The sequence below is a fragment of the Heptranchias perlo genome, unplaced genomic scaffold (assembly GCF_035084215.1).
Source record: "Heptranchias perlo isolate sHepPer1 unplaced genomic scaffold, sHepPer1.hap1 HAP1_SCAFFOLD_70, whole genome shotgun sequence".
In the NCBI taxonomy this organism is placed as follows: domain Eukaryota; kingdom Metazoa; phylum Chordata; class Chondrichthyes; order Hexanchiformes; family Hexanchidae; genus Heptranchias; species Heptranchias perlo.
Genome location: NW_027139729.1, coordinates 2,034,801 through 2,060,160, shown reverse-complemented (window position 1 = coordinate 2,060,160; position 25,360 = coordinate 2,034,801). Strand labels below are relative to the sequence as shown.

The 25,360-nt window shown below is 46.6% G+C and overlaps 2 protein-coding genes and 1 non-coding gene across 3 annotated transcripts in view; 2 read left to right on the top strand and 1 right to left on the bottom strand.

The window, feature by feature from the left end:
* The window catches only part of LOC137318362 (zinc finger protein 850-like), a gene marked incomplete at its 5' end in the record, with an annotated part of 98,777 nt that extends 89,263 nt beyond the window's left edge, over positions 1 to 9,514 (top strand). The window contains 2 exon segments of the mRNA XM_067981248.1: positions 8,114 to 8,283; positions 8,452 to 9,514. Of these exon segments, the coding sequence (XP_067837349.1) occupies positions 8,114 to 8,283; positions 8,452 to 9,370 (1,089 nt within the window).
* Positions 1 to 25,360, bottom strand: part of LOC137318386 (zinc finger protein 16-like) — a 254,149-nt gene that overhangs the window by 162,314 nt on the left and 66,475 nt on the right. The window lies entirely within an intron of this gene.
* trnag-ucc (transfer RNA glycine (anticodon UCC)) lies at positions 4,411 to 4,482 on the top strand. Its single transcript has one exon. It is a non-coding gene; the product is annotated as a tRNA-Gly (tRNA).

The window sequence follows — 25,360 nt, the reverse complement described above, 5'->3', positions numbered from 1 at the left end:
TTGAATATCCACAAATGAAAACCAGTGATACAAACGGTGTCAGTGTCTGACTCCACTGCAGTACTGCAGCACTCAGCTTCTGCACACCAGGTGTGTTGGGCGATTTTAAAACAATTTAGTGACATCCCCTCCACTGATCCATGAATGGGACTACCCGATGGGGCAGGGACCTTTGTGCAGGTCAGGTTTCTAATCTCCTCTCCCATGGGACAAACCGTTCAAATGAAAGCAAAAACCGCTGTTTAAATTGTGTCCTTCACACTTCTCACCTGATGCCTGCAATCAAAACTGCTTGTCTAACTCCCCACATCCTGACTGTTCACTGTCCAAAAACAGGGTGAGACTGGAACTAAACCAGGAACATTCACCACTGGTTTGGGGAGAGAAAGCAGCAATGATTTTAAATAGCAGGTTCTTCCTATTCTGTCTCCCTTCCCCTGGACACACCCTGGACACACACAGCCCGAGAATGACCTCTCCCTTCCCCCGCTCACTCCATGTTCCGGGACCAGTTCCTGATCCACTCCGCCTCTTACAAACAGCCCCCGGACTCCCCCTGACCTTCCCCCGGACTCAATGCCGATCTCTGAGCCCATCTGCGGACACGGTCCCGAAGCGATGAGCTGCTGTAACGAGGCTGCTCTTTGCTCCCTTCCCCCGGGGGCCGTGATCTCTCCATTCCCGGCTGTTTTAAACCATCTTCTTCCGCTCACTGAGGGAATGGCGCCCACAGGCCGAGCTGGGGGAGGGGAGCGCGCATGCGCTCTTCTGCTCACCAACAACCAGCGCTGGGGGCGGGGCTGAGTCACGCATGCGCAGATATCTGGTTTAATTCCCAATACAAAAATCGATGGAAACTTTCCCCAATTGGAATTTTTCAGAGTCTGAGCAAAGGAAGTGGGTCTGGGGGAAAGGTCAGAGGGAATGAGGTCCACAGGCAGTGCAGGAACAGGCACCAGAATGGGAAACAGATGGGATTCCACCAGTGCCTAACGCTGGAATCCAGACTGACTTTACAATCTCTAACTATTAAACGAGATGTTTCCATCCCTGCTGTTTCTCTCGGTATCTTTTGATGGTAAAGAGCCTTTCAGTGATAAAGTGGGCGGCTCTCAAATGAGCCAATGGACTCTGTTCATTCTTGGACTCTTTACTGATAAAACTGACGCGTGAGGAAGAAACTGGAGGAAGGATTTCTCAAACCAATCCTGGAAAACATGGAGGAAAGAGTGAGTCGGTGTGTTTGTCGGGACCATGTAGGATTAATATCCGATAGCAGAAGTCCCAGATTAATTTAATCAGAGTGATACTCTCGATGACTGAGAGTAATACCGAACGTCCCTCTGCTGCAAAACAGAATAAAGTACAACAGGCAAGAGAGAGTCAAATGTGTCCCATTGTTTTTTCACTCTCTGAACTGAGGGTGGGATTAATAGTGTGTCTGCCTCTGGTCCAATATCAGTGAGAGATGAGATTGCATCTTTTGTCTCTCCAATGGGATCTTTCTGGATAACACTTAGCTTTGCAGCTCAGTCTGCAACTGATACTCTGGCACTGTGTCTCTCCGCGCTATCTCTCACCGTATCTGTCTCGCTTTATCTCGCTTTCTGGTGCTGGAGATGAACACACTGATAGGAAGTGTAAGACTGACAGTGTATGTTTGTCTTTCTCTAATGCTGGACATGAAGGTGTGATATTGTCTGATATAAAACAGAGGGAATGGGATGTCCGGGCCGGGCCTCACTGTAACTGGGGATGTGTTCGGCTCCAGTCCCAGTTCAAGGTCATCATCTTTTCCCAGATTGAGGGCAAGTGTCTCTGTGAGAAGGTAACACTGGTGGAGAAACTCCGCGTCATAACTCAAACCCCAACAGATGAGATTCTCAACATCAGCTGGAATAAAGTGTTTGTGAACTGCTGAACCCGTCTGGGAGGGAATGTGTGGGGAGATAGAATCGGGTCTGGGACTGAAATGGAAGGAGGCGGGTTGACTTGTTAACGAAGGGATTGTATTTCGGCAGGAATATTACTGACTGTTAATTGCAACGGGGCTTATTTAAAAGCTCCGGATTTCTGGAAATCTTTGAATATGAAGCCCGAGTCTGTAAGGGTTTGTGCGGAGCGCTGTGTTTCGGTTCTATTATCGATAAACGGTTTGAAATTGGCGGATGGAGAAAGCTGGAGGTGGAGCTGGAAGATCAGAGGCCGCTCTCTGCTCTGTTTTTCACTGTCTCCTCCGCTCCCTCCCTCTCTGTTCAATCCCCCATATGGAACCAAAGCGGATAGCTGGACTCTAAACTCGCTTCATTAGTCAACAAGACAAAAGGCGAGTAATGTTTCTGATCTCCTGAGCACCAGGCAATTCACTGTTATTTGTTTCTGTGCAGAGTTACATTTCAATGATTCCCCAGTGTGTTTAATGCGTTATGTAAATAATCTAACAAAATAGAACAGAAAGGGAGCGAAGCGCTGAATCCCACAGATGTAGAAAGGTTAGTCGAGCAGTTCTGGTGATGCTTTACGAGCCCAGCATGGCAAGTATTTCAAATAAACACAAGAAATCTGGTGATGTATGGACTGGGGTCCATAAGTCACCATTTAAATTACCGGACTGTGGTCGGTGCCCTGACTCCAGTCCCATTAATACCTCATCTCGGCTACAACGAGAATAAAGCAGCTCAAAGCCACGCTGGTAGCATGATATCAGCGTCTCCCTTCAGACAGTAACCAGCCCTTTCACAGATACAGTGGGTGGCTCTGAAAAGAGCCTTTACATCGAGTTACATCGAAACTACGGCACAGAAACAGGCCATTCGGCCCAACTGGTCTGTGTTGCCGTTTATGCTCCACACGAGGCTGCTCCCTCCCTACTTCATCTAACTCTATCAGAATACCCTTCGATTCCCTCCTTCCTCATGTGTTTCTCTAGCTTCCCCTTAAATGCACCTGTGCTATTTGCCTGAGCTGCTCCTTGTGGTAGCATTTTCCACATTCTAACCACTCTTTGGGTAAAGCAGTTTCTCCTGAATTCCCTATTGGATTTATTAGCGACTATTTTATATTTATTACCTTTAGTTTTGGACTCCCCACAAGTGGAAACATTTTCTCTATGTCTACCCTATGAAACCCTATCATAAGACCTCTATCAAGTCACCCCTCAGCCTTCTCTTTTCGAGTGAAAAGACCCCCAGTCTGTTCAGCATTTCCCAATAAGAATATCCTCTCATTTCTCGTATCATGAGAATCTTTTTTGCACCTTCTAAGTCCTTTATATAATATGGAGACCAGAACTGTGCACAGTACTCCAAGTGTGGTCGAACCAAAGTTCCATACTATTTTAACATAACTTCTTTGATTTTCAATTCTATCTCTCTAGAATGAATCTCAGTGTTTGATTTGCCTTTTTGTGACCTTATTAACTTGCGTCGCTACTTTCAGTAATTTTTATATCTGTACCACGAGATCCATTTGCTACTCTAGCCCGTTTCGACTCTTATAATCCAAGCAGTGTGTGACCTCCTTATTCTTCATTCTGCAACTTTATTAATGTCCTCTTGCATTTTGATGCATTCTTCCTTTGTATTAACTACATCGCCCAATTTGTTGTCGTCCACAAATTTTGAAATTGTACTTCCGATTCTCGAGTCCCGAATTGTTCATGTAAATTGTGAACGGTGGTCCTAACACCGATCCCTGTGGAACTCCACTTCCCACCTTTTTGACAATCTGAGTAACTACCCTTAACCTCTATTCTCTGTTTTCTGTTTTGATGCCAGCTTGCAAACCATTCTATCACCTGTCCCTGAACCCACGTGCTCTGAACTTAGCCATGAGTGGACAATGCATTACCTTATCGAAGGCCTTCGGAAAATCCAAATATATTGCATCAACTACATGAACCTTGCTCTCCTTGGGTCTCTCTCAGAGTGTTTACACTGCCCGCTCACCCTCACTGATATTCTATCTTTGAACGGCTGTAATATTGTCCTTTAGTAATATTGCTGCTCCTCCTCCTTTCCCTATTTCTCTGTCCTTTCTAACGATCTTATAGACTTGAATATGAAGCTGCCATTCGTGCCCAGCTGGTAGTCAGGTCTCCATAATGATTTAATGTAATTATCTAACTTTACTCAATGGCTGATGTGAGCTGCGGCAAAATGTATTTCCAGCCGGTCAAGTATTGCAGGTATCGACTGTCTCTTCAGTCCGATATCAGGTGAAGAATTACTGGCTGTTGTGTAATTTCCATTGATTGGGGGTTGGCGTCATCGACTGTGCGGAAACGGGAACTGCAACAGAGCGAGAAAGGATCCGTCAGAAACCAGTTGAAATGAAGAACAAAATCGAACAGCCTGCAGTGTCTGTTCAGGGTCTGATGTTTGAGAGCAATTTGATCATCCCTGATTGTCAGCGATGGTGGTATAGTGGTGAGCATAGCTGCCTTCCAAGCAGTTGACCCGGGTTCGATTCCCGGCCATCGCATTTCAGTATTCTTATTAAATTATTTCCATCATTAAGTTTGCCATCGAATTTGTTGCAGTTCAGCTGGATATTGTTTCCAAAACATGAACTGGTATAATTACAGCAAAATGTTTTCAACGTTAATTTATTTTTCCTATAGAAGGAATAGATGACAAATATACTGGAAATAGTGAGCTACCAAGGGTCGAACCAGAGCGAGGAAGGCAAATGATATGTTAGCTTTTATTGCAACGGTGTTGCAATATAAGAGTAATAAGGACTTGCTGCAATTGTGCTATGAGGACATATTGTGTAAAATTGGCCTATATTCGCTGGAGTTTAGAAGAATGAGAGATGATCGCATTGAAACGTGTCAATTTTTTAGACGGCTTGACAGGGTAGATGCGGAGAGGCTGATTCCCCTGGCTGGAGAGTCAAGAACTTGAGGTCAGAGTATCAAGATCAGGGGTCGGCCATTTAGCATCGACATGAGGAAAAAATTCTTCACTCAAAGGGTTGTGAATCTTTGGAATTCTCCACCCCAGAGGGCTGTGGATGCTCAGTCGTTGAATATATTCAAAGCTGAGATCGATAGATTTTTGGACGCAAATGGCATCAAGGTACATGGGGATGGGGCGAGAAAGTGGAGTTGAGGTCGAAGATCAGCCATGATCTGATTGAATGGCGGAGCAGGCTCGCGTATCGTATCGCCTACTCCTGCTCCTATTTCTTATATTCTAATGTAGAGAGCCTTATATCCAAGTGTGCTGATGACACTAAGTTAGGTAGCACCGTAAACATTATAGATTGGAGCAGAAAGTTGCAAAGGGACATCGATAGATTCAGTGAGTGGGCAAAACTGTGGCAGATGGAGTTCAACGTGGGGAAGTGTGAGATCATCCACTTTGGACCATAAAAAGATAGATCAGAGTATTTTCTAAAGGGCAAGAAACTAGGAACTGTGGATGAGCAGAGGGGTTAATGAGATCAAGTACAGAATTCACTAAAAGGTGCAAAAATAAGTTAAAATGGTAATGGTATTTTGATGTTTATTTCAAGGGACAGGAAATAAAAATGAGTGGCAGTTATGTCACAGTTATTCAGAGCTCTGGTTAGAGCTTATTTAGAGTATTGTGTTCAGTTCTGGGCACCGCACCTCTGGCAGGATAAGAACATAAGGAATATGAGCAGGAGTAGGCCTTACGGCCCCTCGAGCCTGCTCCGCCATTCAATAGATCATCTGCTCTTAACTGCCCGATCCCCATATCCCTTGATTGTCTTGTCCAAAAATCTATCAAACTCAATCTTGAATACACTAAACGACTGAACATCCACAACCCTCTGGGGTGGAGAGAACCGTATCGACGAAGATAAAGGGAATGAAATGAACTGTGTCATACAGTTACATTTCGCTGCTCTGTCTGAACATTTTAGTCACTACTTCCCTGCAGAGGGATTTGAAAATTCGATGCAAAAGCGTTGGGTGAAAGATCCTTTTGCTTTCGAAAATCCTGAATCTAGAATGAAGCTAAATTTGATGCCTGATCAAGAAAACGGGCTGGTGCGACTCTCCTGTGACAGCGCACTGAAAACACGCCTCAAGTCATTCAGTTTGTCTTATTTTTGGATCAGTGCTTTCACAGATGATCCACTGTAAGTAAGATTAGTGTTCCGTTGTTCCTGTCGTTCACAAAAACCTACATCTGCGAACTGGGATTATCGACTTTGAGAAGGTTAAAAACAAGAGAAAGAAACCGAATCAACCGTGCCTGATATGCGTGGAGCGCTTTCATCTTGTGATCCAGATTGGAACGAGATCATGAACAACAGGCCGACCCATCCGTCACCTTAAGTAAGTGAAACTCAACCTGAACTTTTTTTTATTCTATTTGCACAATATTTCAAATGTTTTTCAAGTAACGTCGATGTTTAATTTTAGTTATTACTTGAAATGAAGTGAAGAGCATGGACTGACCTTTATTGGGATTTGATGAAAACTCCAGCCGGAAGATATTATTGTTTTGGATCCCTGGGGGAAGTGTTTCCCTTCCACTGGGTCACGAGGAAAAATGTTTGTGAAACTTTAAAAATGTTTGTGAAACACAGTTCAGTGTCTGTTTAGCAAACCGACCCTCAATTCCTCAGTCTGTATTTCTAGAAACGCTTCTGTGCGCGACGTCGGCAAAAAAACACTGACCGACCCCCGGTGACTAATGGTGGCCGGAGGCCCCACAATCCCCCGCGCCCCAGAAACCCGTCTATCTCTCCAAGGCGCTGATTTCGCAATCAGACTGCGCATGCTCCCCAGGCCCGCCCTGCATTCTGGGAGCGCTTCGGTCCTGCAGTTTGTCGCGAGTCGGACTCGGTGGAAACAGGAGAAGAAACCGGGAAGCGGCGGGTGGGACGAGGGAGGCGCTGGATGAGGGGTTTAATGGTGCAAAGGGCACCCGGGCCGCCCGTCCGCCGGGCCCCCCGGCTCTGATTCGGGTTCTGAGCCGCACTCGGTGTTGCTGAGACTCCGCTCGGCCCCGCTCAGTGTCTCCGACCAGAACCGCGCATGCTCTGGCCATGGGCCCTTCCCGCGCCTGCGCGCTGCTGACCTTTGAATTGAGATAGACCGTATTCTACCGCGCGGGGCATTTTGGGTAAGATTATCGCCATTGTAAAACCCTCTTGCCGATATTTCTGTGATGGGGTGTGAAAGGGCGAGGTTCACCAATCAAAAGCAAAATACTACGGATGCTGGAAATGTGAAACATAAAGAGAAAATGCTGGAAATCCTCAGCAAGTCAGGCAGCATCCGCGGAGAATGAAACAGAGTTAACGTTTCAGATTAGTGTTAAGGTTTTGTCAGAACTTGAAGAAGTGAAAGAATTAACAGTTTTTGAGCAAGTAGAGAGGCAGGGAAAGAGGGGGCGGGGAGGGAAAGAACAAAAGGGAAGGTCTGTGATAGGGTGGAGGGCAGGAGTGATGAAGCAAAAAAAGGGATGAAGCTGCAAGGCAAGGTGGGTGGCAATGGGTCAAGTCAATAAACAAAGGATGACTCCAGTCGAGCTTTAAAGGGCTGCAGTCAGCTGGATGCGTGAATGAGGCCGTGAGCCAAAGGAAGCGAATTTGAAGCGGAGAGAGAGGGACACGCTGTGTAACCGGGCGCAAACACTCATCCGCAGCCCAGACATCACTTCTTTCCCACCAGGCGTGAAAGGACTATATTAATTACAATAATCCATGTTATTTGATTTTGAATAGTTTAATTTCTAAATTGAATCATGTTTCTCCAATTATATTTCCCAACTCAGATTCAAGGCCTCCAACCCAACCCAAATGTTGGAGATGGTGCGATGGGTTTGGGTTCCAGCAGAGGTAGGAGGGTGAGTGTGTGAGACGGGGATTTACAGTCTGGGGGAATGAGCAGGAAGAATGTTCCATAGAAACTAGAATTGCCTGTTCTGAATTTCTATTCTGTATTCACAGTGAGGACTTTTGTAAACTCCAGTGCACTGATTGTGGAAAGAGCTTTAACCAGTTCCACAACCTGTAAAAACATCGCGCCATTCACAGCGGGGAGAAACCGGACACATGTTCTGTGTGTGAACGAGGCTTCAACTGATCGTCCAACATGGAGAGACACAAGGACACCCGTAGGATGGAGAAACCGTGGAAATGTGGGGACTGTGGGAAGGGATTCAATTACCCGTCCCAGCTGGAAACTCATCGACGCAGACACACTAGGGAGAGGCCGTTCACCTGCTCCGTGTGTGGGAAGGGATTCACTCAGTCATCCCACCTGCAGGCGCACCAGCGAGTTCACACTGGGGAGAGGCCATTCACCTGCTCCATGTGTGGGATGAGATTCACTCTCTCGTCCAGCCTCATTGAACATCAACTTGTTCACACTGATAAGAGACCTCTTAAATATTTTGACTGTGACAAGAGTTTAAAAAGCAGAAATGAGCTGCTGAAACTCCAACGCACTCACACTGGGGAGAGGCCGTTCACCTGCAATGAGTGCGGGAAGGGATTCACTCAGTCATCCAACCTGCTGACACACCAGCGAGTTCACACTGGGGAGAGGCCGTTCACCTGCTCCGTGTGTGGGAAGGGATTCACTCAGTCATCCAGCCTTATTGAACATCAGCTTGTTCACACTGATAAGAGACTTTTCAAATGTTCTGACTGTGAGAAGAGCTTTAAAAGAAAAAGTGATCTGCTGAAACACCAACGCACTCACACTGGGGAGAGGCCGTTCACCTGCTCCGTGTGTGGGAAGGGATTCACTCAGTCATCCAGCCTCCTGATACACCAGCGAGTTCACACTGGGGAGAGGCCGTTCACCTGCTCCGTGTGTGGGAAGGGATTCACTCGATCATCCCACCGGTTGAGACACCAGCGAATTCACACTGGGGAGAGGCCGTTCACCTGCTCCGTGTGTGGGAAGGGATTCACTCATTCATCCAGCCTTCTGACACATCAACTTGTTCACACTGTTAAAAGACCTTTTAAATGTTCTGACTGTGAGAAGAGCTTTAAAAGAAAAAAGGATCTACTGACACACCAACGTACTCACACTGGGGAGAGGCCGTTCACCTGCACTGAGTGTGGGAAGAGATTCAGTCAGTCATCCAACCTGCAAACACACCAACATATTCACAATGGGGAGAGGCCGTTCACCTGCTCCGTGTGTGGGAAGAGATTCACTCGTTCATCCTCCCTCATTGAACATCAACATGTTCACACTGATAAGAGACCCTTTGAATGTTCTGACTGTGAGAAGAACTTTAAAAGAACAAGAGATCTACTGAGACACCAACGTATTCACACTGGGGAGAGGCCGTTCACCTGCTCCGTGCGTGGGAAGGGATTCACTCTGTCAACCAGCCTACTAATACACCAGCGAGTTCACATGTGACTGCATTGGTTGGATTCTACTGTTATCACTGCTGTTAATCGCATTCAGGAGTAAACCGTGTTCATTCTGGCAGTTGGGGGCTGTTTCTGATGTTAATAATCCATTTCACTGGACTGCAGTATCAGAATTCTGTACAAGTGTCAAATAAATCAGCTTTCTTTTAAACACAGTTTTTCTTGTCCTTGATAGCTCGATGATAAGACAAGCAGTTTGAGGACTTATGATGAAGTGAGTGGAATCCATCTTTGAACTGAGTTCCTCCACCTTTTTAAAAGATGGATCTACAAGATGTCCAAGTCTGACAGGACAGAAAATTCTATTATATCACAGGGTCCACTTCAATCAGCCTGAGCAGATTTCCACGACCCTTGAGTGAAAAAGAGATTCCTGATTTCAATGCTAGATGCACAAGCTCTAAATTTAAGGTTATGCCCTCTTGTTCCGAAGCATCACTTCCTCCCCTTTGTATTCCAGTCCTCGAGATAAAGGCCAACATTCCTTTAGTCTGTGATTTTTTATCTGTGCACGAGCTTTTAGTGATTTGTGTACATGGACACCCAAATCCCTTTGCTTCTGCACCGTTCCCAGTCTCTCACTTTAAGAAAATACTCCAATATTTCCTTTTTGCATCCAAAGTGAATGATCTCACTCTTCCCCACATTGAACTCCATCTGCCACAGTTTGTCCATTCACTTAAACTGTCTCTTTGTAATTTCCTGCTCCCATCTACACCACTTCCTGTGCCTCCTAACTTAGTGTCACCTGGAAACTTGGATCTACAACTCTCTATTCCTTCATCCAAGTTATTGATAAATATGGTGAAAAGCTGAGTACAGATCCCTGGGGATACGATTTTTAAAATTCGCCAATCAAAGAACATTCCCTTTATCCCTACTCTCTTCTCCGACCACCCAACCAATTCCAACCCAAGTCACAAAGCAACTTTCAATTTTGTGCACTTTTATTCATTCATCTCTTGTGCTGAACCTTATCAAATGCTTTCTGGAAGTCCATACAGACAACATGCATATTCAATCCCCTGTCCGCCTTGTTAGTGAGCTCAGAACGTTCAACTAGATTACTCAGACATGAGCTGCCCTTCACAATCCATCTTCACTCTCTTTGAACAGCTCATTTTGTTTCTGATGATAGATTTCAGTAATTTCCCAACAACTGACTTTAAACTGACAGGTCTATATTTTCTTGGTTTCTCCCTCCCTCCTTTCTTAAATAAAGGAGTGACATTTTCAAATTTCATATCCAAAAGCACAATTCCTCAGTCTAGAGAGCTATGGGAAATTATGACTAATGCATCTGCAATTTCCCCACCCGTTTCCTTTAATACCGTGAGGTGGGAACCATCAGGTCCTGGAGATTTCATTCTTTATTTCCAGTTATTTATTTATATGACTGTGTATAACAGGACTGAGTGTTTCAGCGCTGAGTGTGTGTATAACAGGACTGAATGGCCCAGCCCTGACTGTATAACAGGACTGATTGTCCCAGCACTGACTGTGTGTATAACAGGACTGAGTGTCCCAGCACTGACTGTGTGTATAACAGACATGAGTGTCCCAGCACTGACTGTGTGTATAACAGACATGAGTGTCCCAGCACTGACTGTGTGCATAACAGAACTGAGTGTCCCAGCACTGACTGTGTGTATAACAGGACTGAGTGTCCCAGCACTGACTGTGTGTATAACAGACATGAGTGTCCCAGCACTGACTGTGTGTATAACAGACATGAGTGTCCAAGCACTGACAATGTGTATAACAGGACTGAGTGTCCCAGCACTGACAATGTGTATAACAGGACAGAGTGTCCCAGCACTGACTGTGTGTATAACAAGACTGAGTGTCCCAGCACTGACTGTGCGTCGAGTGTATATGGGCTGTGGGCGGAGATAAATGGGTGGGGTAGAATCCATGATAGGGTGGAGTGACCTGGGGTTGTCGGTGGAGATTAATTCGGTTGGAGGAGGTTACAGAGATAGGGAGGGGGCGAGGACCATGGAGGGATTTGAACACGAGGATGAGTGTCTTAAAATCGAGCCTTTGTCGGATCGGGAGCCAATGTAGTAACACACAAACAGAAACTTACGGTTCACTGCCCGGCAGACAGGTGGAGAAGACACTGATGTCCGCGGAGGAACAGTCAGGGTCACAGCAGCAGTTGAGGTCTCAGACTCCGCCAGTCAGGTCACAGGTACAAATGGGAACGGCTGGAACAAGACACACACAGTGAGATCTTACAACAGAGCACGGACGGTCTCAAAGACCACCTCCCTCCCTTGCCTGAATCCACGATCGCCGTCTTCTCCATTTCCCAAAATCAATCTGCAGACTTATCCTCCCACTGCTTTCTACTCACCGAATTACAGCTTCCAGATACCCAGCACAACCCACTTAATAAATAATAATAATTATGTGGAGAGAATAGAGAAGCTGGGATTACTCTCTTTGGAGCAGAGAAGGTTCAGGGGAAATTTACCAGAATGGTACCGGGGATGAGGGACTTCAGTTCCCGGGAGAGACTGGAGAAACTGGGGTTGTTCTCCTTAAAGCAGAGACGGTTAAGGGGAGATTTAATGGAGGGGTTGAAAATGAGGAGGGGTTTTGATGGAGTCGATGGGGAGAAACTGTTGCACAATACAAGGTGAAATGGCCTTACACGGTGGCCTTTCCCCATAGAGCCTTTACGCAGACCGCACCTCGCTTCACTGCATCCCACAGCACGTACTCCTGGACCTTGGAGTGTACCAGTCGGCAGTACTCGGTCGTGGACAGCTCCTTCAGCTGGAAGACCAGCCGGTTTCGGGCGGACCATGGGGGCACCTTAACGGAAATGATGGTCTACCAGCAGCAGTTGATATCTGTCTTGGTGTATGTCCCGGGGAACTGCCCGTAGTGCACAGTGTCTTATGGTTACCGAGCTGTTGGGGGTGAAACCTCTTCGACTCCACGGTATAGAGGTCCTGGTCTCTGTGGAGAGGGTTTTCACCTTTTACCCGAATACACGGATCCATTCGCCCACATTCATGTTAGTGTTTGGCAAACACTGTCTGATGTCTTTCACACACCTGTCGAACCTTGGGGTCAGAGATGGAGGGGTAATTTCACCTTCACTGCTTGGGCGGTAAACTGACGGAGCAGAAATTAAAATCGGGCCGGTACTATAAGGAGCGGGTGATCCGCTCGACCAGCTCAGCCCCCAGCGATGGTCAAAATTTCCCTCCACGTGTTGTGAACCGATTCAGTTTGAGAAAACGGACCAACTTTTGGGCTTCCAAGATTAATACTAGGGTGTAGGCCAGGAAAGGTGTGGCCGATTTTAATCATCCCCGCCTGGCGGAAATGAGGTGGATGAGACGAGTAAATGATGCCAGGTCACGTCCCGCCCGTTTAATACTGTCGGTCCTGCCTCCGCCACCGTGGGTGGGGTCCTGTGAAAAGGGGCCAGAGCAACACCCACCTGATTCCGGTCAGACCACGTGTAATATGTAAATCAGAGTATGATGACGTACACGGGACACCATTTAATGTTGGGCACAAATGGGTGGAGGAGCCGCCCTTTCGATGGGCATTGAGTGGTCCAGAACACTGAGAAGTTTGTTTTTAACGTATATTTCGTGGGGCAAGGAGGAGCGGGAGAGCTTTCCATTGGCCTGCTGCGGCCATGCGAAATCTCCCGGCCCCTGATCGTCTCAGAAATGTATCAGGAGGTTTCCTTATAGATCTGTGTAACCAGGCCCAGCCTAATGTCCCATTAAACTCCCTGCAGTGAGTAAACATTGCTGCACAACAGCTCAGAGAGGAAACGATCTTCGGAACTGCCCACTGGAGTTTGAAATTACATTAATATTTTACCAGTTCGTAACGGTCTGGGTGTTGGTCCATTATTATTCTGTTCTGGTCAAAACAAATGTCCCAATGAACAGGATGCTGTCTGACCCTGACAGCTCACCCTCAGTCCATCCCACCGGGCAGTCTGTATGATGGGAAATAATCATCAATCGAAAAGGAGGAATTGATTTTATTCATTTCAGGATTAAACATTTAATATTGAAATCATATTATTTCCAGACTAATAACAATTTCATGTTAGAATTACATCTTGTATCATTTCACAACACCGCAGATATTGAGTAAAATCTAATTCCTGTCAGGTATTTCCAAAAGTTTTTCAGGTATTGGATTGTTATCAGTTCCTTTCGTGAACTCCTTGATATTAATGGATAATTGAATCAGGCGCGGTGAATAACGGGCGCTCGATCCGCTACCGTCCGTCTTACGCCAAAGCCAAAACGGAAAATCTTCTCGCATTAACTTTTTCTTTAATTTCGGATGCAAAGTCTTCAGGTCATTCTATGGTTTAACCAATGTAACGATTAGATTCAGTGGGTATTTCACCCCGTTCTTCAGCTCCTCTCTGAATTTAGTCTGGGTCACAGCATAAATACACGTGTTGGTGCAGGAACTGAGAAGTTGAAGCATGAATCCGGCTGACTCAATGTCACTGGCCGTATAGAACTGGGCGTTTGTTATACGCAGAGAGATAACAAAAAATACGAGTGTGCTCCATAACAACACAAAACTGCCTGATATACTGAAAAGTAAAATGATGGATTTCCTTCTGTTCTCCATCTCTGGATCCTTGTGATTCTCTCCATTGCTGCGGGGCCGGAATGCCCTGCGGATTCTAATGGCCGCGAAAATGTGCCTGGCGGTGAGAACATTGAACAGCAAAATCAGAATGAATGGGAGACAAGGAGTTGAAACAATCGTAAACAAGAGAAACGCTGTCCCTGCCGGTGAAGTTAAAAAGGTCGGTTTCACGACACAACCCCGGGGTACATTGTCCATTATATATTCCGGGTCAATTACAAAGTACCAGGGAATGTTTAGTAAACAGCTCAGCGCACTCACCACCCCGATCACAACAGCCGCCGTTTTCTCGGTGCAATATTTTGTTTTCAGCTTCTGACAACAAATGGCCACAAATCGATCAAAGGTGAAAGCGACTGTGAACCAAACAGAAACCTCGGTGGTTGCAAAAGTCAGGAAGTCAATGAAAGAACACACGGGAGTAATTCTCAGGAATGAAACTGGAAAATAAATCAAACCAATCCATCTCAATATCGGATCAGTGATGACGACCAGTAGATCGGCCGCCGCCATTCCCACCAGGTAGCGAGTGATACATTTGGAGAGTCCGCACTTTCCTCGGGACAGGATCACAATCGCCACCAAGTTAACTGTAAGAGAGAGAATCGGAAGCAGAGAAATTACTGATCAGACCTGGAGTCAAAGCTGCAGTTTGAGAGGATCTGGGGTAAAATTTCCAGTTTTGTTGCTGCATCAAACAGTGGAAACTAATTCACTGATCTGGGCAGCGCCTTCGGGCAGAGAAATGTTTTTAAACTCAATTTTGAATAATGAATTGGGAAATTGATACAGAAAGTGAATAACCTGAACACCAGATCCACTGGAAGGGCCGAGTGAGGGGACAGTGACGGTGGGGAAGGGAGGAGGCATTTAAACACCGGGATTCCAACAGGTTAAATTCGGATTTGGGCTCCAGAAGGACGGGAAAGTGAGCGAGGGCCAGGAATGTGAGGGGATAGGGGGAGGTGCCGCTGCTTTGTTGCTCTGGGTGGAGAGAGCCGACTGGGGCTGGCACAAAACGGGAAAGACCGAGATCCGTGGCGGTGAGATTGAGGCTACGGATTGGATTGGAAGATTGTAAGGAGTCGCACAACACCAGCTGAAAGTCCAACAGTTTTATTTGAAATCTGACGGAGGAGCAAAGCTCCGAAAGCTTGTGATTTCAAATAAAACTGTTGGACTATAACCTGGTGTTGTGCGACTCCGTACATTTGTCCACCCCAGTCCATCACCGGCACCTCCACATCATGGATTGGAAGAGGCAGCTGGAGGCCGAGCGAGCGAATGTGATTGGGAGGGAGACAAAGGAAAAGGACCTTCATGAGCTGGAGGGAAGTCAGCAGCAGATAGTTTGGGAAAGCGAATGAACTGAAGAACGAATGAGGAGACGGAGGATTCACTGCAGTGGGAGGAGAGGCCGGGATTCACAGGGAGAGACTGGAGATGAGCGTTAGAGGAATTCTAATCTCTAGATCCAACTCACACAATCCAATTGATGAATTCAACCATTAATTTCTGTGGTTATTGGTGTCAATGAACTGCTCGTTGGTTACATAATGTGTTCAATAAATTTACTTTGCACAGTCAACTAAAATTAAATTAAAATACAATCATTGAATTATCCTCGTTCTTCATTGAATAATGTAAGGAATCTTACAACACCAGGTTATAGTCCAACTGTTTTATTTTAAAATCACAAGCTTTCGGAGGTTTTCTCCTTCGTCAGGTGAGTGTGGGATTCCATGGAAGGTCACCGCATTTATAGTCAGAGAACAATATCTGGTGATTACAGATAATCTTTCCAACTGCCCGTTGTCAAGGCAATCAAAGTTACACGTAACCCCACCAGCGAAAAAAAATAATCTGTTTTTAATATAACGGGTCATTCTCTGTCTTTCTCCTCCTTTCGGATGTTTCTCTCTCTCTCTCTGTCTTTTGTTCTGGCCGTTTGTGGTCCTGTAGGTAACATCTCTCTGTCTGAACACTTTGATTGCCTTGACAACGGGCAGTTGGAAAGATTATCTGTAATCACCAGATATTGTTCTCTGAATATAAATGCGGTAACCTTCCATGGAATCCCACACTCACCTGAAGAAGGAGAAAGCCTCCGAAAGCTTGTGATTTTCAAATAAAACAGTTGGACTATAACCTGGTGTTGTAAGATTCCTTACATTTGTCAACCCCAGTCCATCACCGGCATCTCCACATCATGGCTACTATCTTCATTGAATAAAGCTGACACATCACTTCTAGAATGCAATATTCCCATAATTCAATGCGATAAAGAAATCAATGATCCTATTCTTTAAATACATTTCAATTATATTTATTTATTCAATCAGTAAACAAGTGAAAGGAACATTCACATAAACAGACTGTGGACCTGATAGTGATAAACACACCAGACGCGAGTACAATAAAACTCTCACAATCTGACAACATCCTAATTACACCTTCAATTCACATTTCATTTTCATAATTGTACTGGAAGTTTCAGCCGTTCATTCTGATGAATTATTCACACCTCTGCTGCTCTCTCTCCCCCCCCCTCTCTCTCTCCCTGTCTCTTTTTCTATCGTTCCTTCTCCCCCTACCTCTCGTTTTCCTGCTCAGTTTCTTTCCCTATCGCTCCTCTCTATCTCTCCGCACTCTACTCTCTTTCTCAATGACCCTTTTCACATCCGAGTAAATCCTAACATCCTGCGCCTGCTTTCTCTTCACCAGCCCCGTGTTCCAACGATCCTATTCTTAGTGTCAGTCCGTTAAATGGTGAAGTCTCTGTGAAGAGTTTAGTGCTTCCACAGATCTTCAAAGTCTCCGCCTGTTCACCTACACTGTTCACTTCATCTACAATGCATGGAGTGAACAGAATCGAATGCCTCTCCCAGACACACCTCACAATAATTGAAATTCCTTCTCCTGTAATTATAAAGTACAGCGTTAGATGGCGGCATTGTTCAATTAACAAAACGCCAACATCACCGCTGCTACTTATAATCGACAGATAAATAGAACGGCTCACGATTCCAACAGATAAAGTGCAAACTGATACAACATAACCTCAAAAAATTGCATTTTACAGTGAATTCATCGACAGTGAAGCAGAGAATGAGATGTGAAAGAATCAGCAACAACTCAGTTCAGTAGCCAGACATCTGAAGCGGTGTCAGATACACACACGATGAAATCATCTTTCATAACAGTGATAACCAATAAATACATTGAAATCCCTGTTAAACCGTACCATGTTATCGGGGAGGGAGGACATTGCACTGCCTCCTTGTAACACCGAGACCGTGAGCTGTCTCATTATCAATCACTGAAAACACATTGATGACAAAATATTCCAGGACAGGTTAGTTCCACAACATGAAACTGTTCACAGCTCCTGATGGTCTGAGACCAGCTCTTAGCCCAGACACCTGATTCCAATACATTCAGGACACAGAATAATCCAGTAACAATGCCAGGGTTAGATATACAAGATCATAACGCATATAATGCAGCTGCTACAAGACCAAAAGAGCAGAGACTTAGGACAATCGATCAACTGATAGAACAGAACATTCCACTGTATAGTACACGATGGGAGATAAAAGAATGCCAAGTACAGCAGCAGAGTTAATACCGATTTATACCATGAACAGCTGAGGTAATGGCTTACCTGGAACTCCAACGGCTGCGAGAACAGGATAATAAATACATTGTATCTGATACATTACTGAATATCCCATTTTTGTGAGAAGCAATGACTTCTGTTGGCCTGGAAACCGCAGCTCCGGCAGGCAGTCTGAGATGGTGCATTGCAGCGATCCCTGATTTATACAGAGGGTAAATCTCCACTGACACGGTTATACCCCTGATCATTGCTATTAGTTACAGTCATTTGAACAAACACATTACATCAGCAGCTTTGCCTCCATGTAAATTATGACGTGGATATATCACAAACATCTCAAAGTTCAGAACCTTGTCTTAATGAGACCTCTCTCAGGAATAAAGTTAAAAGCTGTGCTCAGAAAGGACTGGTCCAACAATGAGCGGCTCCATTTACAGTTTTCATATAATTGTATTGACCATGTTCACTTTTACCGATTCATTTATTAATTTCACAGATTTCTCCACATTGTGCATTGAATCCAGGGGCACAAGCAGAACCGTTTCACTCTGTTCCTGCAGTTTCCCAGTTAAAGTATGAATTTTGAGTCTCCGACACGAACACAGCCTCTAAAAGGGACCCCATCCTTTCAGGCAGTGCTTAACAACACTCCGTGTGAAAAATATGCTCCTCATTTCCCCTCTTGTTGTTTTGCCAATTGTTTTAAGCCTATGACCTCTGGTGACCAATCCAGTTGCCAAAGTATGCAGTTTCCACTATTTGCTCGATAAAAACCCCTCATTATTTTGAACACCACTAATGGTGTCCCCTTAACCTTCTCTGATCTCAGAAGAACAATCCCAGCTTCTCCAATCCCTCCACATAACCGAAGTCCCTCATCCCTGGCATCACCCTGGTAAGTCTCCTCTACCCTCTTCAAGGCCTTGACATCCTTCTTAAACTGTGGTGCCCTGTGTTGTGTACAATACTCCAGCTGAGGCCTAATCAGCCTTTTGTGAAGGTTTAACATGACTTCCCTATTTGTGTATTCAATGCCCTTATTTACAAACGCATGCATCCCATACGCTTGCTTAACCGCCTTATCAACTTGCCCTGCAACATTCAAAGATTTGTGAATATGCGCTACCAGGTCCCTCTGCTCTTCCACCACCCTCAAAATAGTACATTGAGTTACAACGAAACTACAGCACTGAAACAGACCATTCGGCCCAATTGATTTATGCCAGCCTTTATGCTCCACATGAGCCTCCTCCCTCCCATAATCTAACCCTATCAGGATACCCTATTCCTTTCTCCCTCTTGTGCTTATCTAGCTTCCCCTTAAATGCATATACGTTATTTGCCTCAACTATGTGATGGCGTATTCCACATTCTTACCACTCTTTGGGTGAAGAAGTTTCTCCTGAATACCGTATTGGATTTATTAGTGATTGTTTTATATTTATGACCTCTAATTATGGTCTCCCTCACAAGTGGTAACATTTTCCTCTACGTCTAACCTATCAAACCCTATTATTATCTTAAAGACCTCTGTCAGGTCACCCCTCAGTCTTCTCTTTTCTAGAGTAAAGAGATCCATCCTGTTCAGCCTTTCCTGATAAGGATAACCTCTCAGTTCTGGTATCATCCTCGTCAATGGTGGTGGACAATTAAACAATTAACGGGAGGAGGAGGCTCTGCAAACATCCCCATTCTCCATGATGGCGGAGTCCAGCACGTGAGTGCAAAAGACAAGGCTGAAGCGTTTGTAACCATCTTCAGCCAGAAGTGCCGAGTGGATAATCCATCTCAGCCTCCTCCCGATATCCCCACCATCACGGAAGCCAGTCTTCGGCCAATTCGATTCACTCCACGTGATATCAAGAAACGGCTGAGTGCACTGGATACAGCAAAGGCTATGGGCCCCGACATCATCCCAGCTGTAGTGCTGAAGACTTGTGCTCCAGAACTAGCTGCGCCTCCAGCCAAGCTGTTCCAGTACAGCTGCAACACTGGCATCCACCCGACAATGTGAAAAATTGCCCAGGTATGTCCTGTCCACAAAAAGCAGGACAAATCCAATCCGGCCAATTACCGCCCCATCAGTCTACTCTCAATCATCAGCAAAGTGATGGAAGGTGTCGTCGACAGTGCTATCAAGCGGCACTTACTCACCAATAACCTGCTCACCGATGCTCAGTTTGGGTTCCGCCAGGACCACTCGGCTCCAGACCTCATTACAGCCTTGGTCCAAACATGGACAAAAGAGCTGAATTCCAGAGGTGAGGTGAGAGTGACTGCCCTTGACACCTAGGCAGCATTTGACCGAGTGTGGCACCAAGGAGCCCTGTTAAAATTGAAGTCAATGGGAATCAGGGGGAAAACTCTCCAGTGGCTGGAGTCATACCGAGCACAAAGGAAGATGGTAGTGGTTGTTGGAGGCCAAGCATCTCAGCCCCAGGGCATTGCTGCAGGAGTTCCTCAGGGCAGTGTCCTAGGCCCAACCATCTTCAGCTGCTTCATCAATGACCTTCCCTCCATCATAAGGTCAGAAATGGGGATGTTCGCTGATGACTGCGCAGTGTTCAGTTCCATTCGCAACCCCTCAGATAATGAAGCAGTCCGAGCCCGCATGCAGCAAGACCTGGACAACATCCAGGCTTGGGCTGATAAGTGGCAAGTAACATTCGCGCCAGATAAGTGCCAGGCAATGACCATCTCCAACAAGAGAGAGTCTAACCACCGCCCCTTGGCATTCAACGGCATTACCATCACCGAATCCCCCACCATCAACATCCTGGGGGTCACCATTGACCAGAAACTTAACTGGACCAGCCATATAAATACTGTGGCTACGAGAGCAGGTCAGAGGCTGGGTATTCTGCGGCGAGTGACTCACCTCCTGACTCCCCAAAGCCTTTCCACCATCTACAAGGCACAAGTCAGGAGTGTGATGGAATACTCTCCACTTGCCTGGATGAGTGCAGCTCCAACAACACCCAAGAAGCTCGACACCATCCAAGATAAAGCAGCCCGCTTGATTGGCACCCCATCCACCACCCTAAACATTCACTCCCTTCACCACCGGCGCACTGTGGCTGCAGTGTGCACCATCCACAGGATGCACTGCAGCAACTCGCCAAGGCTTCTTCGACAGCACCTCCCAAACCCGCGACCTCTACCACCTGGAAGGACAAGGGCAGCAGGCGCATGGGAACAACACCACCTGCACGTTCCCCTCCAAGTCACACACCATCCCGACTTGGAAATATATCGCCGTTCCTTCATTGTCGCTGGGTCAAAATCCTGGAACTCCCTTCCTAACAGCACTGTGGGAGAACCGTCACCACACGGACTGCAGCGGTTCAAGAAGGCGGCTCACCACCACCTTCTCAAGGGCAATTAGGGATGGGCAATAAATGCCGGCCTTGCCAGCGACGCCCACATCCCGTGAACGAATAAAAAAAAAATCATTGTTGCACCCTCTCCAATGCCTCTCTGTGCTTCCTATAATCTGGAGACCAGACTGTTTACAATAATGCAAGTGTGGCCTCACCAAGGCACCACACAAGTTTAACATAATATTTTGATTATCAATTCTATCCCTCTAGAATTGAACCCCAGTGCTTGATTTGCCTTTTTTAAACCTGCATCACTACTTTTAGTGATTTGTGTATCTGTAGCCCAATATTTTATTAAAATTTCAAACTATTCTTTTTTTCATAAAATTTAAGAATACATACATTTCAATGTAAATGTCACAATTACCGTTCAAAACATTACAATACAGATCGTACAAGCTGTGACCTCATTATTACAATTCAACACACAGTACATATCTTCTAATACATGCTGTACAATACAAGGTGAAATGCCCTTACAACGTGGCCTTTCCCCATAGAGCCTTTCCATAGGCCGCACCTCGCTTCTGTGCGTCCCTCAGCACCAAATCCTGGACTTTGGAGAGTGCCAGTCGGCAACACTCGGTCATGGGCAGCTCCTTCAGCTGGAAGACCAACTGGTTTCGGGCGGACCAAAGGGCCTCCTTCACCGAGTTGATTGTCTTCCAGCAGCAGTTGATACCTGTCCCGGTGTGTATCCCGCGGAGCAGCTGTGGAGCACAGTGTCCTGTGTTACTAAGGTGTTGGGGATGAACCGGGGCAGATACCAACTCATGTCTCGCCACAAATTCTGCACAAAGGGGCAGCCCACCAGGACATGGACGATGCCCTCCTCCTCGCCGCAGCCTCAATGGCAGCTTGCTGTGGTGCTGTGATTAGATCAGCGTTGGGCGGACCACACTGGGAGATCCTTTCTCACCACCATCCAGGCTACATCCTGGCGCCTGTTGGTCAGTTCAGGCGACGAGACGATCTGCCAAATGGCATCGAACGTCTGGTCGGGGAACTGCCCGATCGGATCCACCCTTCCCTTTACTTGCAGGACTCCTAGAATGTTCCGTGCTGACCACTGTCTGACGGTCTTGTGGTCTTCAGGAACGTCCCCGACTGGTCCAGCTCGACGGAACGTCCTGCATCTGCTCAGCCAGCGTGGCCAGACCCAGCCTTCTCAGTGTGGTGGACTGGTAGAAACTCAGCATGTAGTGACACTTGGTATTTTTATGTACTCGGGATCTACACATATCCCGAGGCAGCCACACACAAAAGTGGCCATCAGCATCAGAGCGGCGTTGGGGACACCCTGCCCCCTTTGCCTGGGGGCTTGTACATGGGTTCCCTGCGGACGTGTTCTACCTTGGACCTCCAGACAAAGTGGTGGATAGCTCTGGCGACTGTGACGGCGGATCAGCGGGGAATGGGCCAGACCCTGGCCACGTGGAGCAACACTGCGAGTACCTCACACCTTATCACCAGGTTCCTGCCAGTTATGGAGAGGGAGCGTCCCATCCACATACCAAGCTTGTGTTTGGTGTTGGCGACCCGCTCCTCACAGTTCTTGGTGCAGGTCAGGGGTCCCTCGAACCAGATCCCCAGCACCTTCAGGTAGTCGGACCTGACGGTGAAGTGGAAAAGGGACCGGGCATCCCACCTGCTGAAGAACATGTCCTCACTCTTATTTCGTTCACTCTGGCACCCGAGGCCAGCTCAAAACGATGGCAGACGCCCACCAGCCTGTGTACCGACCGCTGATCGGAGCAGAAAACGGTGACATCGTCCATGTACAGGGAAGCTTTAATCTGAGAGCCTCCACTGGCTGGAATCGTCAACCTTCTGATACCTGTGTCCTTCCTGATGGATCTGGCAAACGGTTTCAAACAATATACGAACAAGTCCGTGGAGAGAGGACAACCCTGCCTGACTCTGGATCTAATCAGAAAGCTCTCTGACTCCCACCCGTTGATTCGGACTGCCCTATGGATGTCCACGTAGAGCAGTCGAATCGAATTGCGGATTCCCTCCCCAAAACCCATCATGTACGTCTGGGATATTCTGTCGAAGGCCTTCGCCTGATCCAGGCTGATGAGGCAGGTGTTCAACCCCCTGTCCTGCACAAGGGCGATCGTATCCCTGGGCGCCGCCAGGCTATCAGTGATCTTCCTGCCGGGTACAGTACAGGTCTGATCAGGGTGGATCACCTGTTCCAGAGCAGACTCGAGCCTGTGGGGGATGACCTTGGACAGAATATTGTAGTCGACATTTCGGAAGGGAATGGGTTGCCAATCTTTGTAAATTCCCTTTGTCTCTCTCTCTCGCCTTCTGAACACCTTTGAGGATGAAGAAGCTCTTGATATTGGCCTTGATCATTTCCCACCGGTGCACCATGGAGTCGAAAAGGGGTTTCACGGTCCTCCAACCTGTTTAATCCCTCTTTCGTTCCTCGATGTTCTCCGTGGTCAACAGTCTTAAGTTCAGCTTCCAGATCCCCCTGCCCACCCTCTGGTCCACCTGCGATTGGCAGTCGGCCAGTAGGAGGCAGTGGTGAGAGAGGAACACCGGCTGGACGTCGATGGATCTGACCTTGAGCGTTGGGGACACAAATGGGAAGTCAATCCTGGACCGGACGGACCCGTTTGGCCTGGACCACGTGTATCTTTGCGGTGCTCCACCTGAAGAGATGCTGAAGACGTTGCAATGCTGCTACTATTGACTGGGTTCAGCACCTTGTCTGTCCGAGGCACTTAGTTTCACTCAATCCACATTATCTTATGTCAAGGTCCGACGCCGCAGTCGCCAGTTTATAAGATCGATTCAGACTCGACACCAATAGTTACGATTAATCCTTTATTGAATGTAAGCAACTATCAATACACACAATTTTTCAGGCCATATTATTACTCAGAAGGACATGATACTAACCTTTATGCTTGCTTTGGATTGAAGCTGTACCCTCGGGTGGCTGCTTATCCGTCTCTCTCTCTCTCGCCGTCTTGTCCTTCTATAAATTCAAATGTAAAACTAGAATTCTTTATACCGCTCATTTCATGCAAACTCTCCTTTATCTTTATTTGTTATTCACATTCCTTGACACCTATCAGAACTGTTCATGGTCTGTGCGGACTCAAGACCCTATATCTCGACATGCTCAAGGTCGACATATTCTCAATTCATTCTCAACACATTCTTAACACATTCACAATGTCGTCTATTATCTTCTGCAAAATGCTTGAACCCTGCAGTGCAAACAGTTTCCAGCATCACCTCGCTCAGTCTGACCTTCTGAATTCTGGTTAAGTTTTAACTCGGCCATTTCATGATCCTCAGCGACTATCCTCCGATTCCCAGCGATCTTATGTTTATAAGCGGGTGCTGTTTATGCATTAAAATGCCTAATGTAAACGTGAGTGGTTTCTCTGGTTTATATTTTGAAAACTCCTAATCTAAATGTATGCTTTACATGCTAAAAATGCCCAATCTTACACCAAGGTGTCATTCGCCTCTCTCCCACCCGCCACCCACGGAAAGATGAATCATCTGAGGCTCCACAGCATTAAATTGTCTCGGAGCAGGACTTCATCTCACGGCCCCCTCAAGAGCTCAGCTCATAGCAGCCCCCGACTGACCGGAATGTGTGACGGTGCAATGTCGAGCGAACAATCGCAGTTCTCGGTCCTGTTTGACGCTCTGTCATTCATACAACTCACTTTATGATTCAGAGGCTGGAGTTCAGCGGACAGGTGTTTAGACTACACAGAGGTAAGAATAGGTTGGATGTTAGTCGGTTGTTCATTTCCCAGCGATCAGTGAGTCTCTGGAATGCATAGCCGGCTGGTGTGGTGAGTGCTGACTCTCTCTCTGCCTTCTAGAGGGATCTGGACCGGTTCTTGACTGGGACAGAAATCGCATCATATAGAAGGTGAATGGTTTTACAGTTCACCGACACATGGTTAATGTCATGTCCTGGATTGGTTTCAATCTCCTGAAGATGTCGGGGTGGGAATTTTCCAGAAATTGGCCCTATATTTTTTTCTGGTTTGTCATCGCTCCTAGGAGATTACATGTTTCCGGTGGGCGGGGCGGGTGGTGTCGGTCGGAAGTGTCCAGGCACGATGCTCCGGGCATGTGGGACAGGATTGATGAACCAGCTGGTCTTTTCCTGACCATCATGTCCGTCAGTAACCTCAGCTCGTCAAGGTGTTTTTGTGAAGTGATCTTTAAACACAAACTCACACCTGGCCCTTTATAGTGAAATGAAACTCAATGATCTCCACGCCTCACCTCGCCCTCCTCTGAAGCTCAAGGACTCGAAATATTCTTGCCGGCCTCT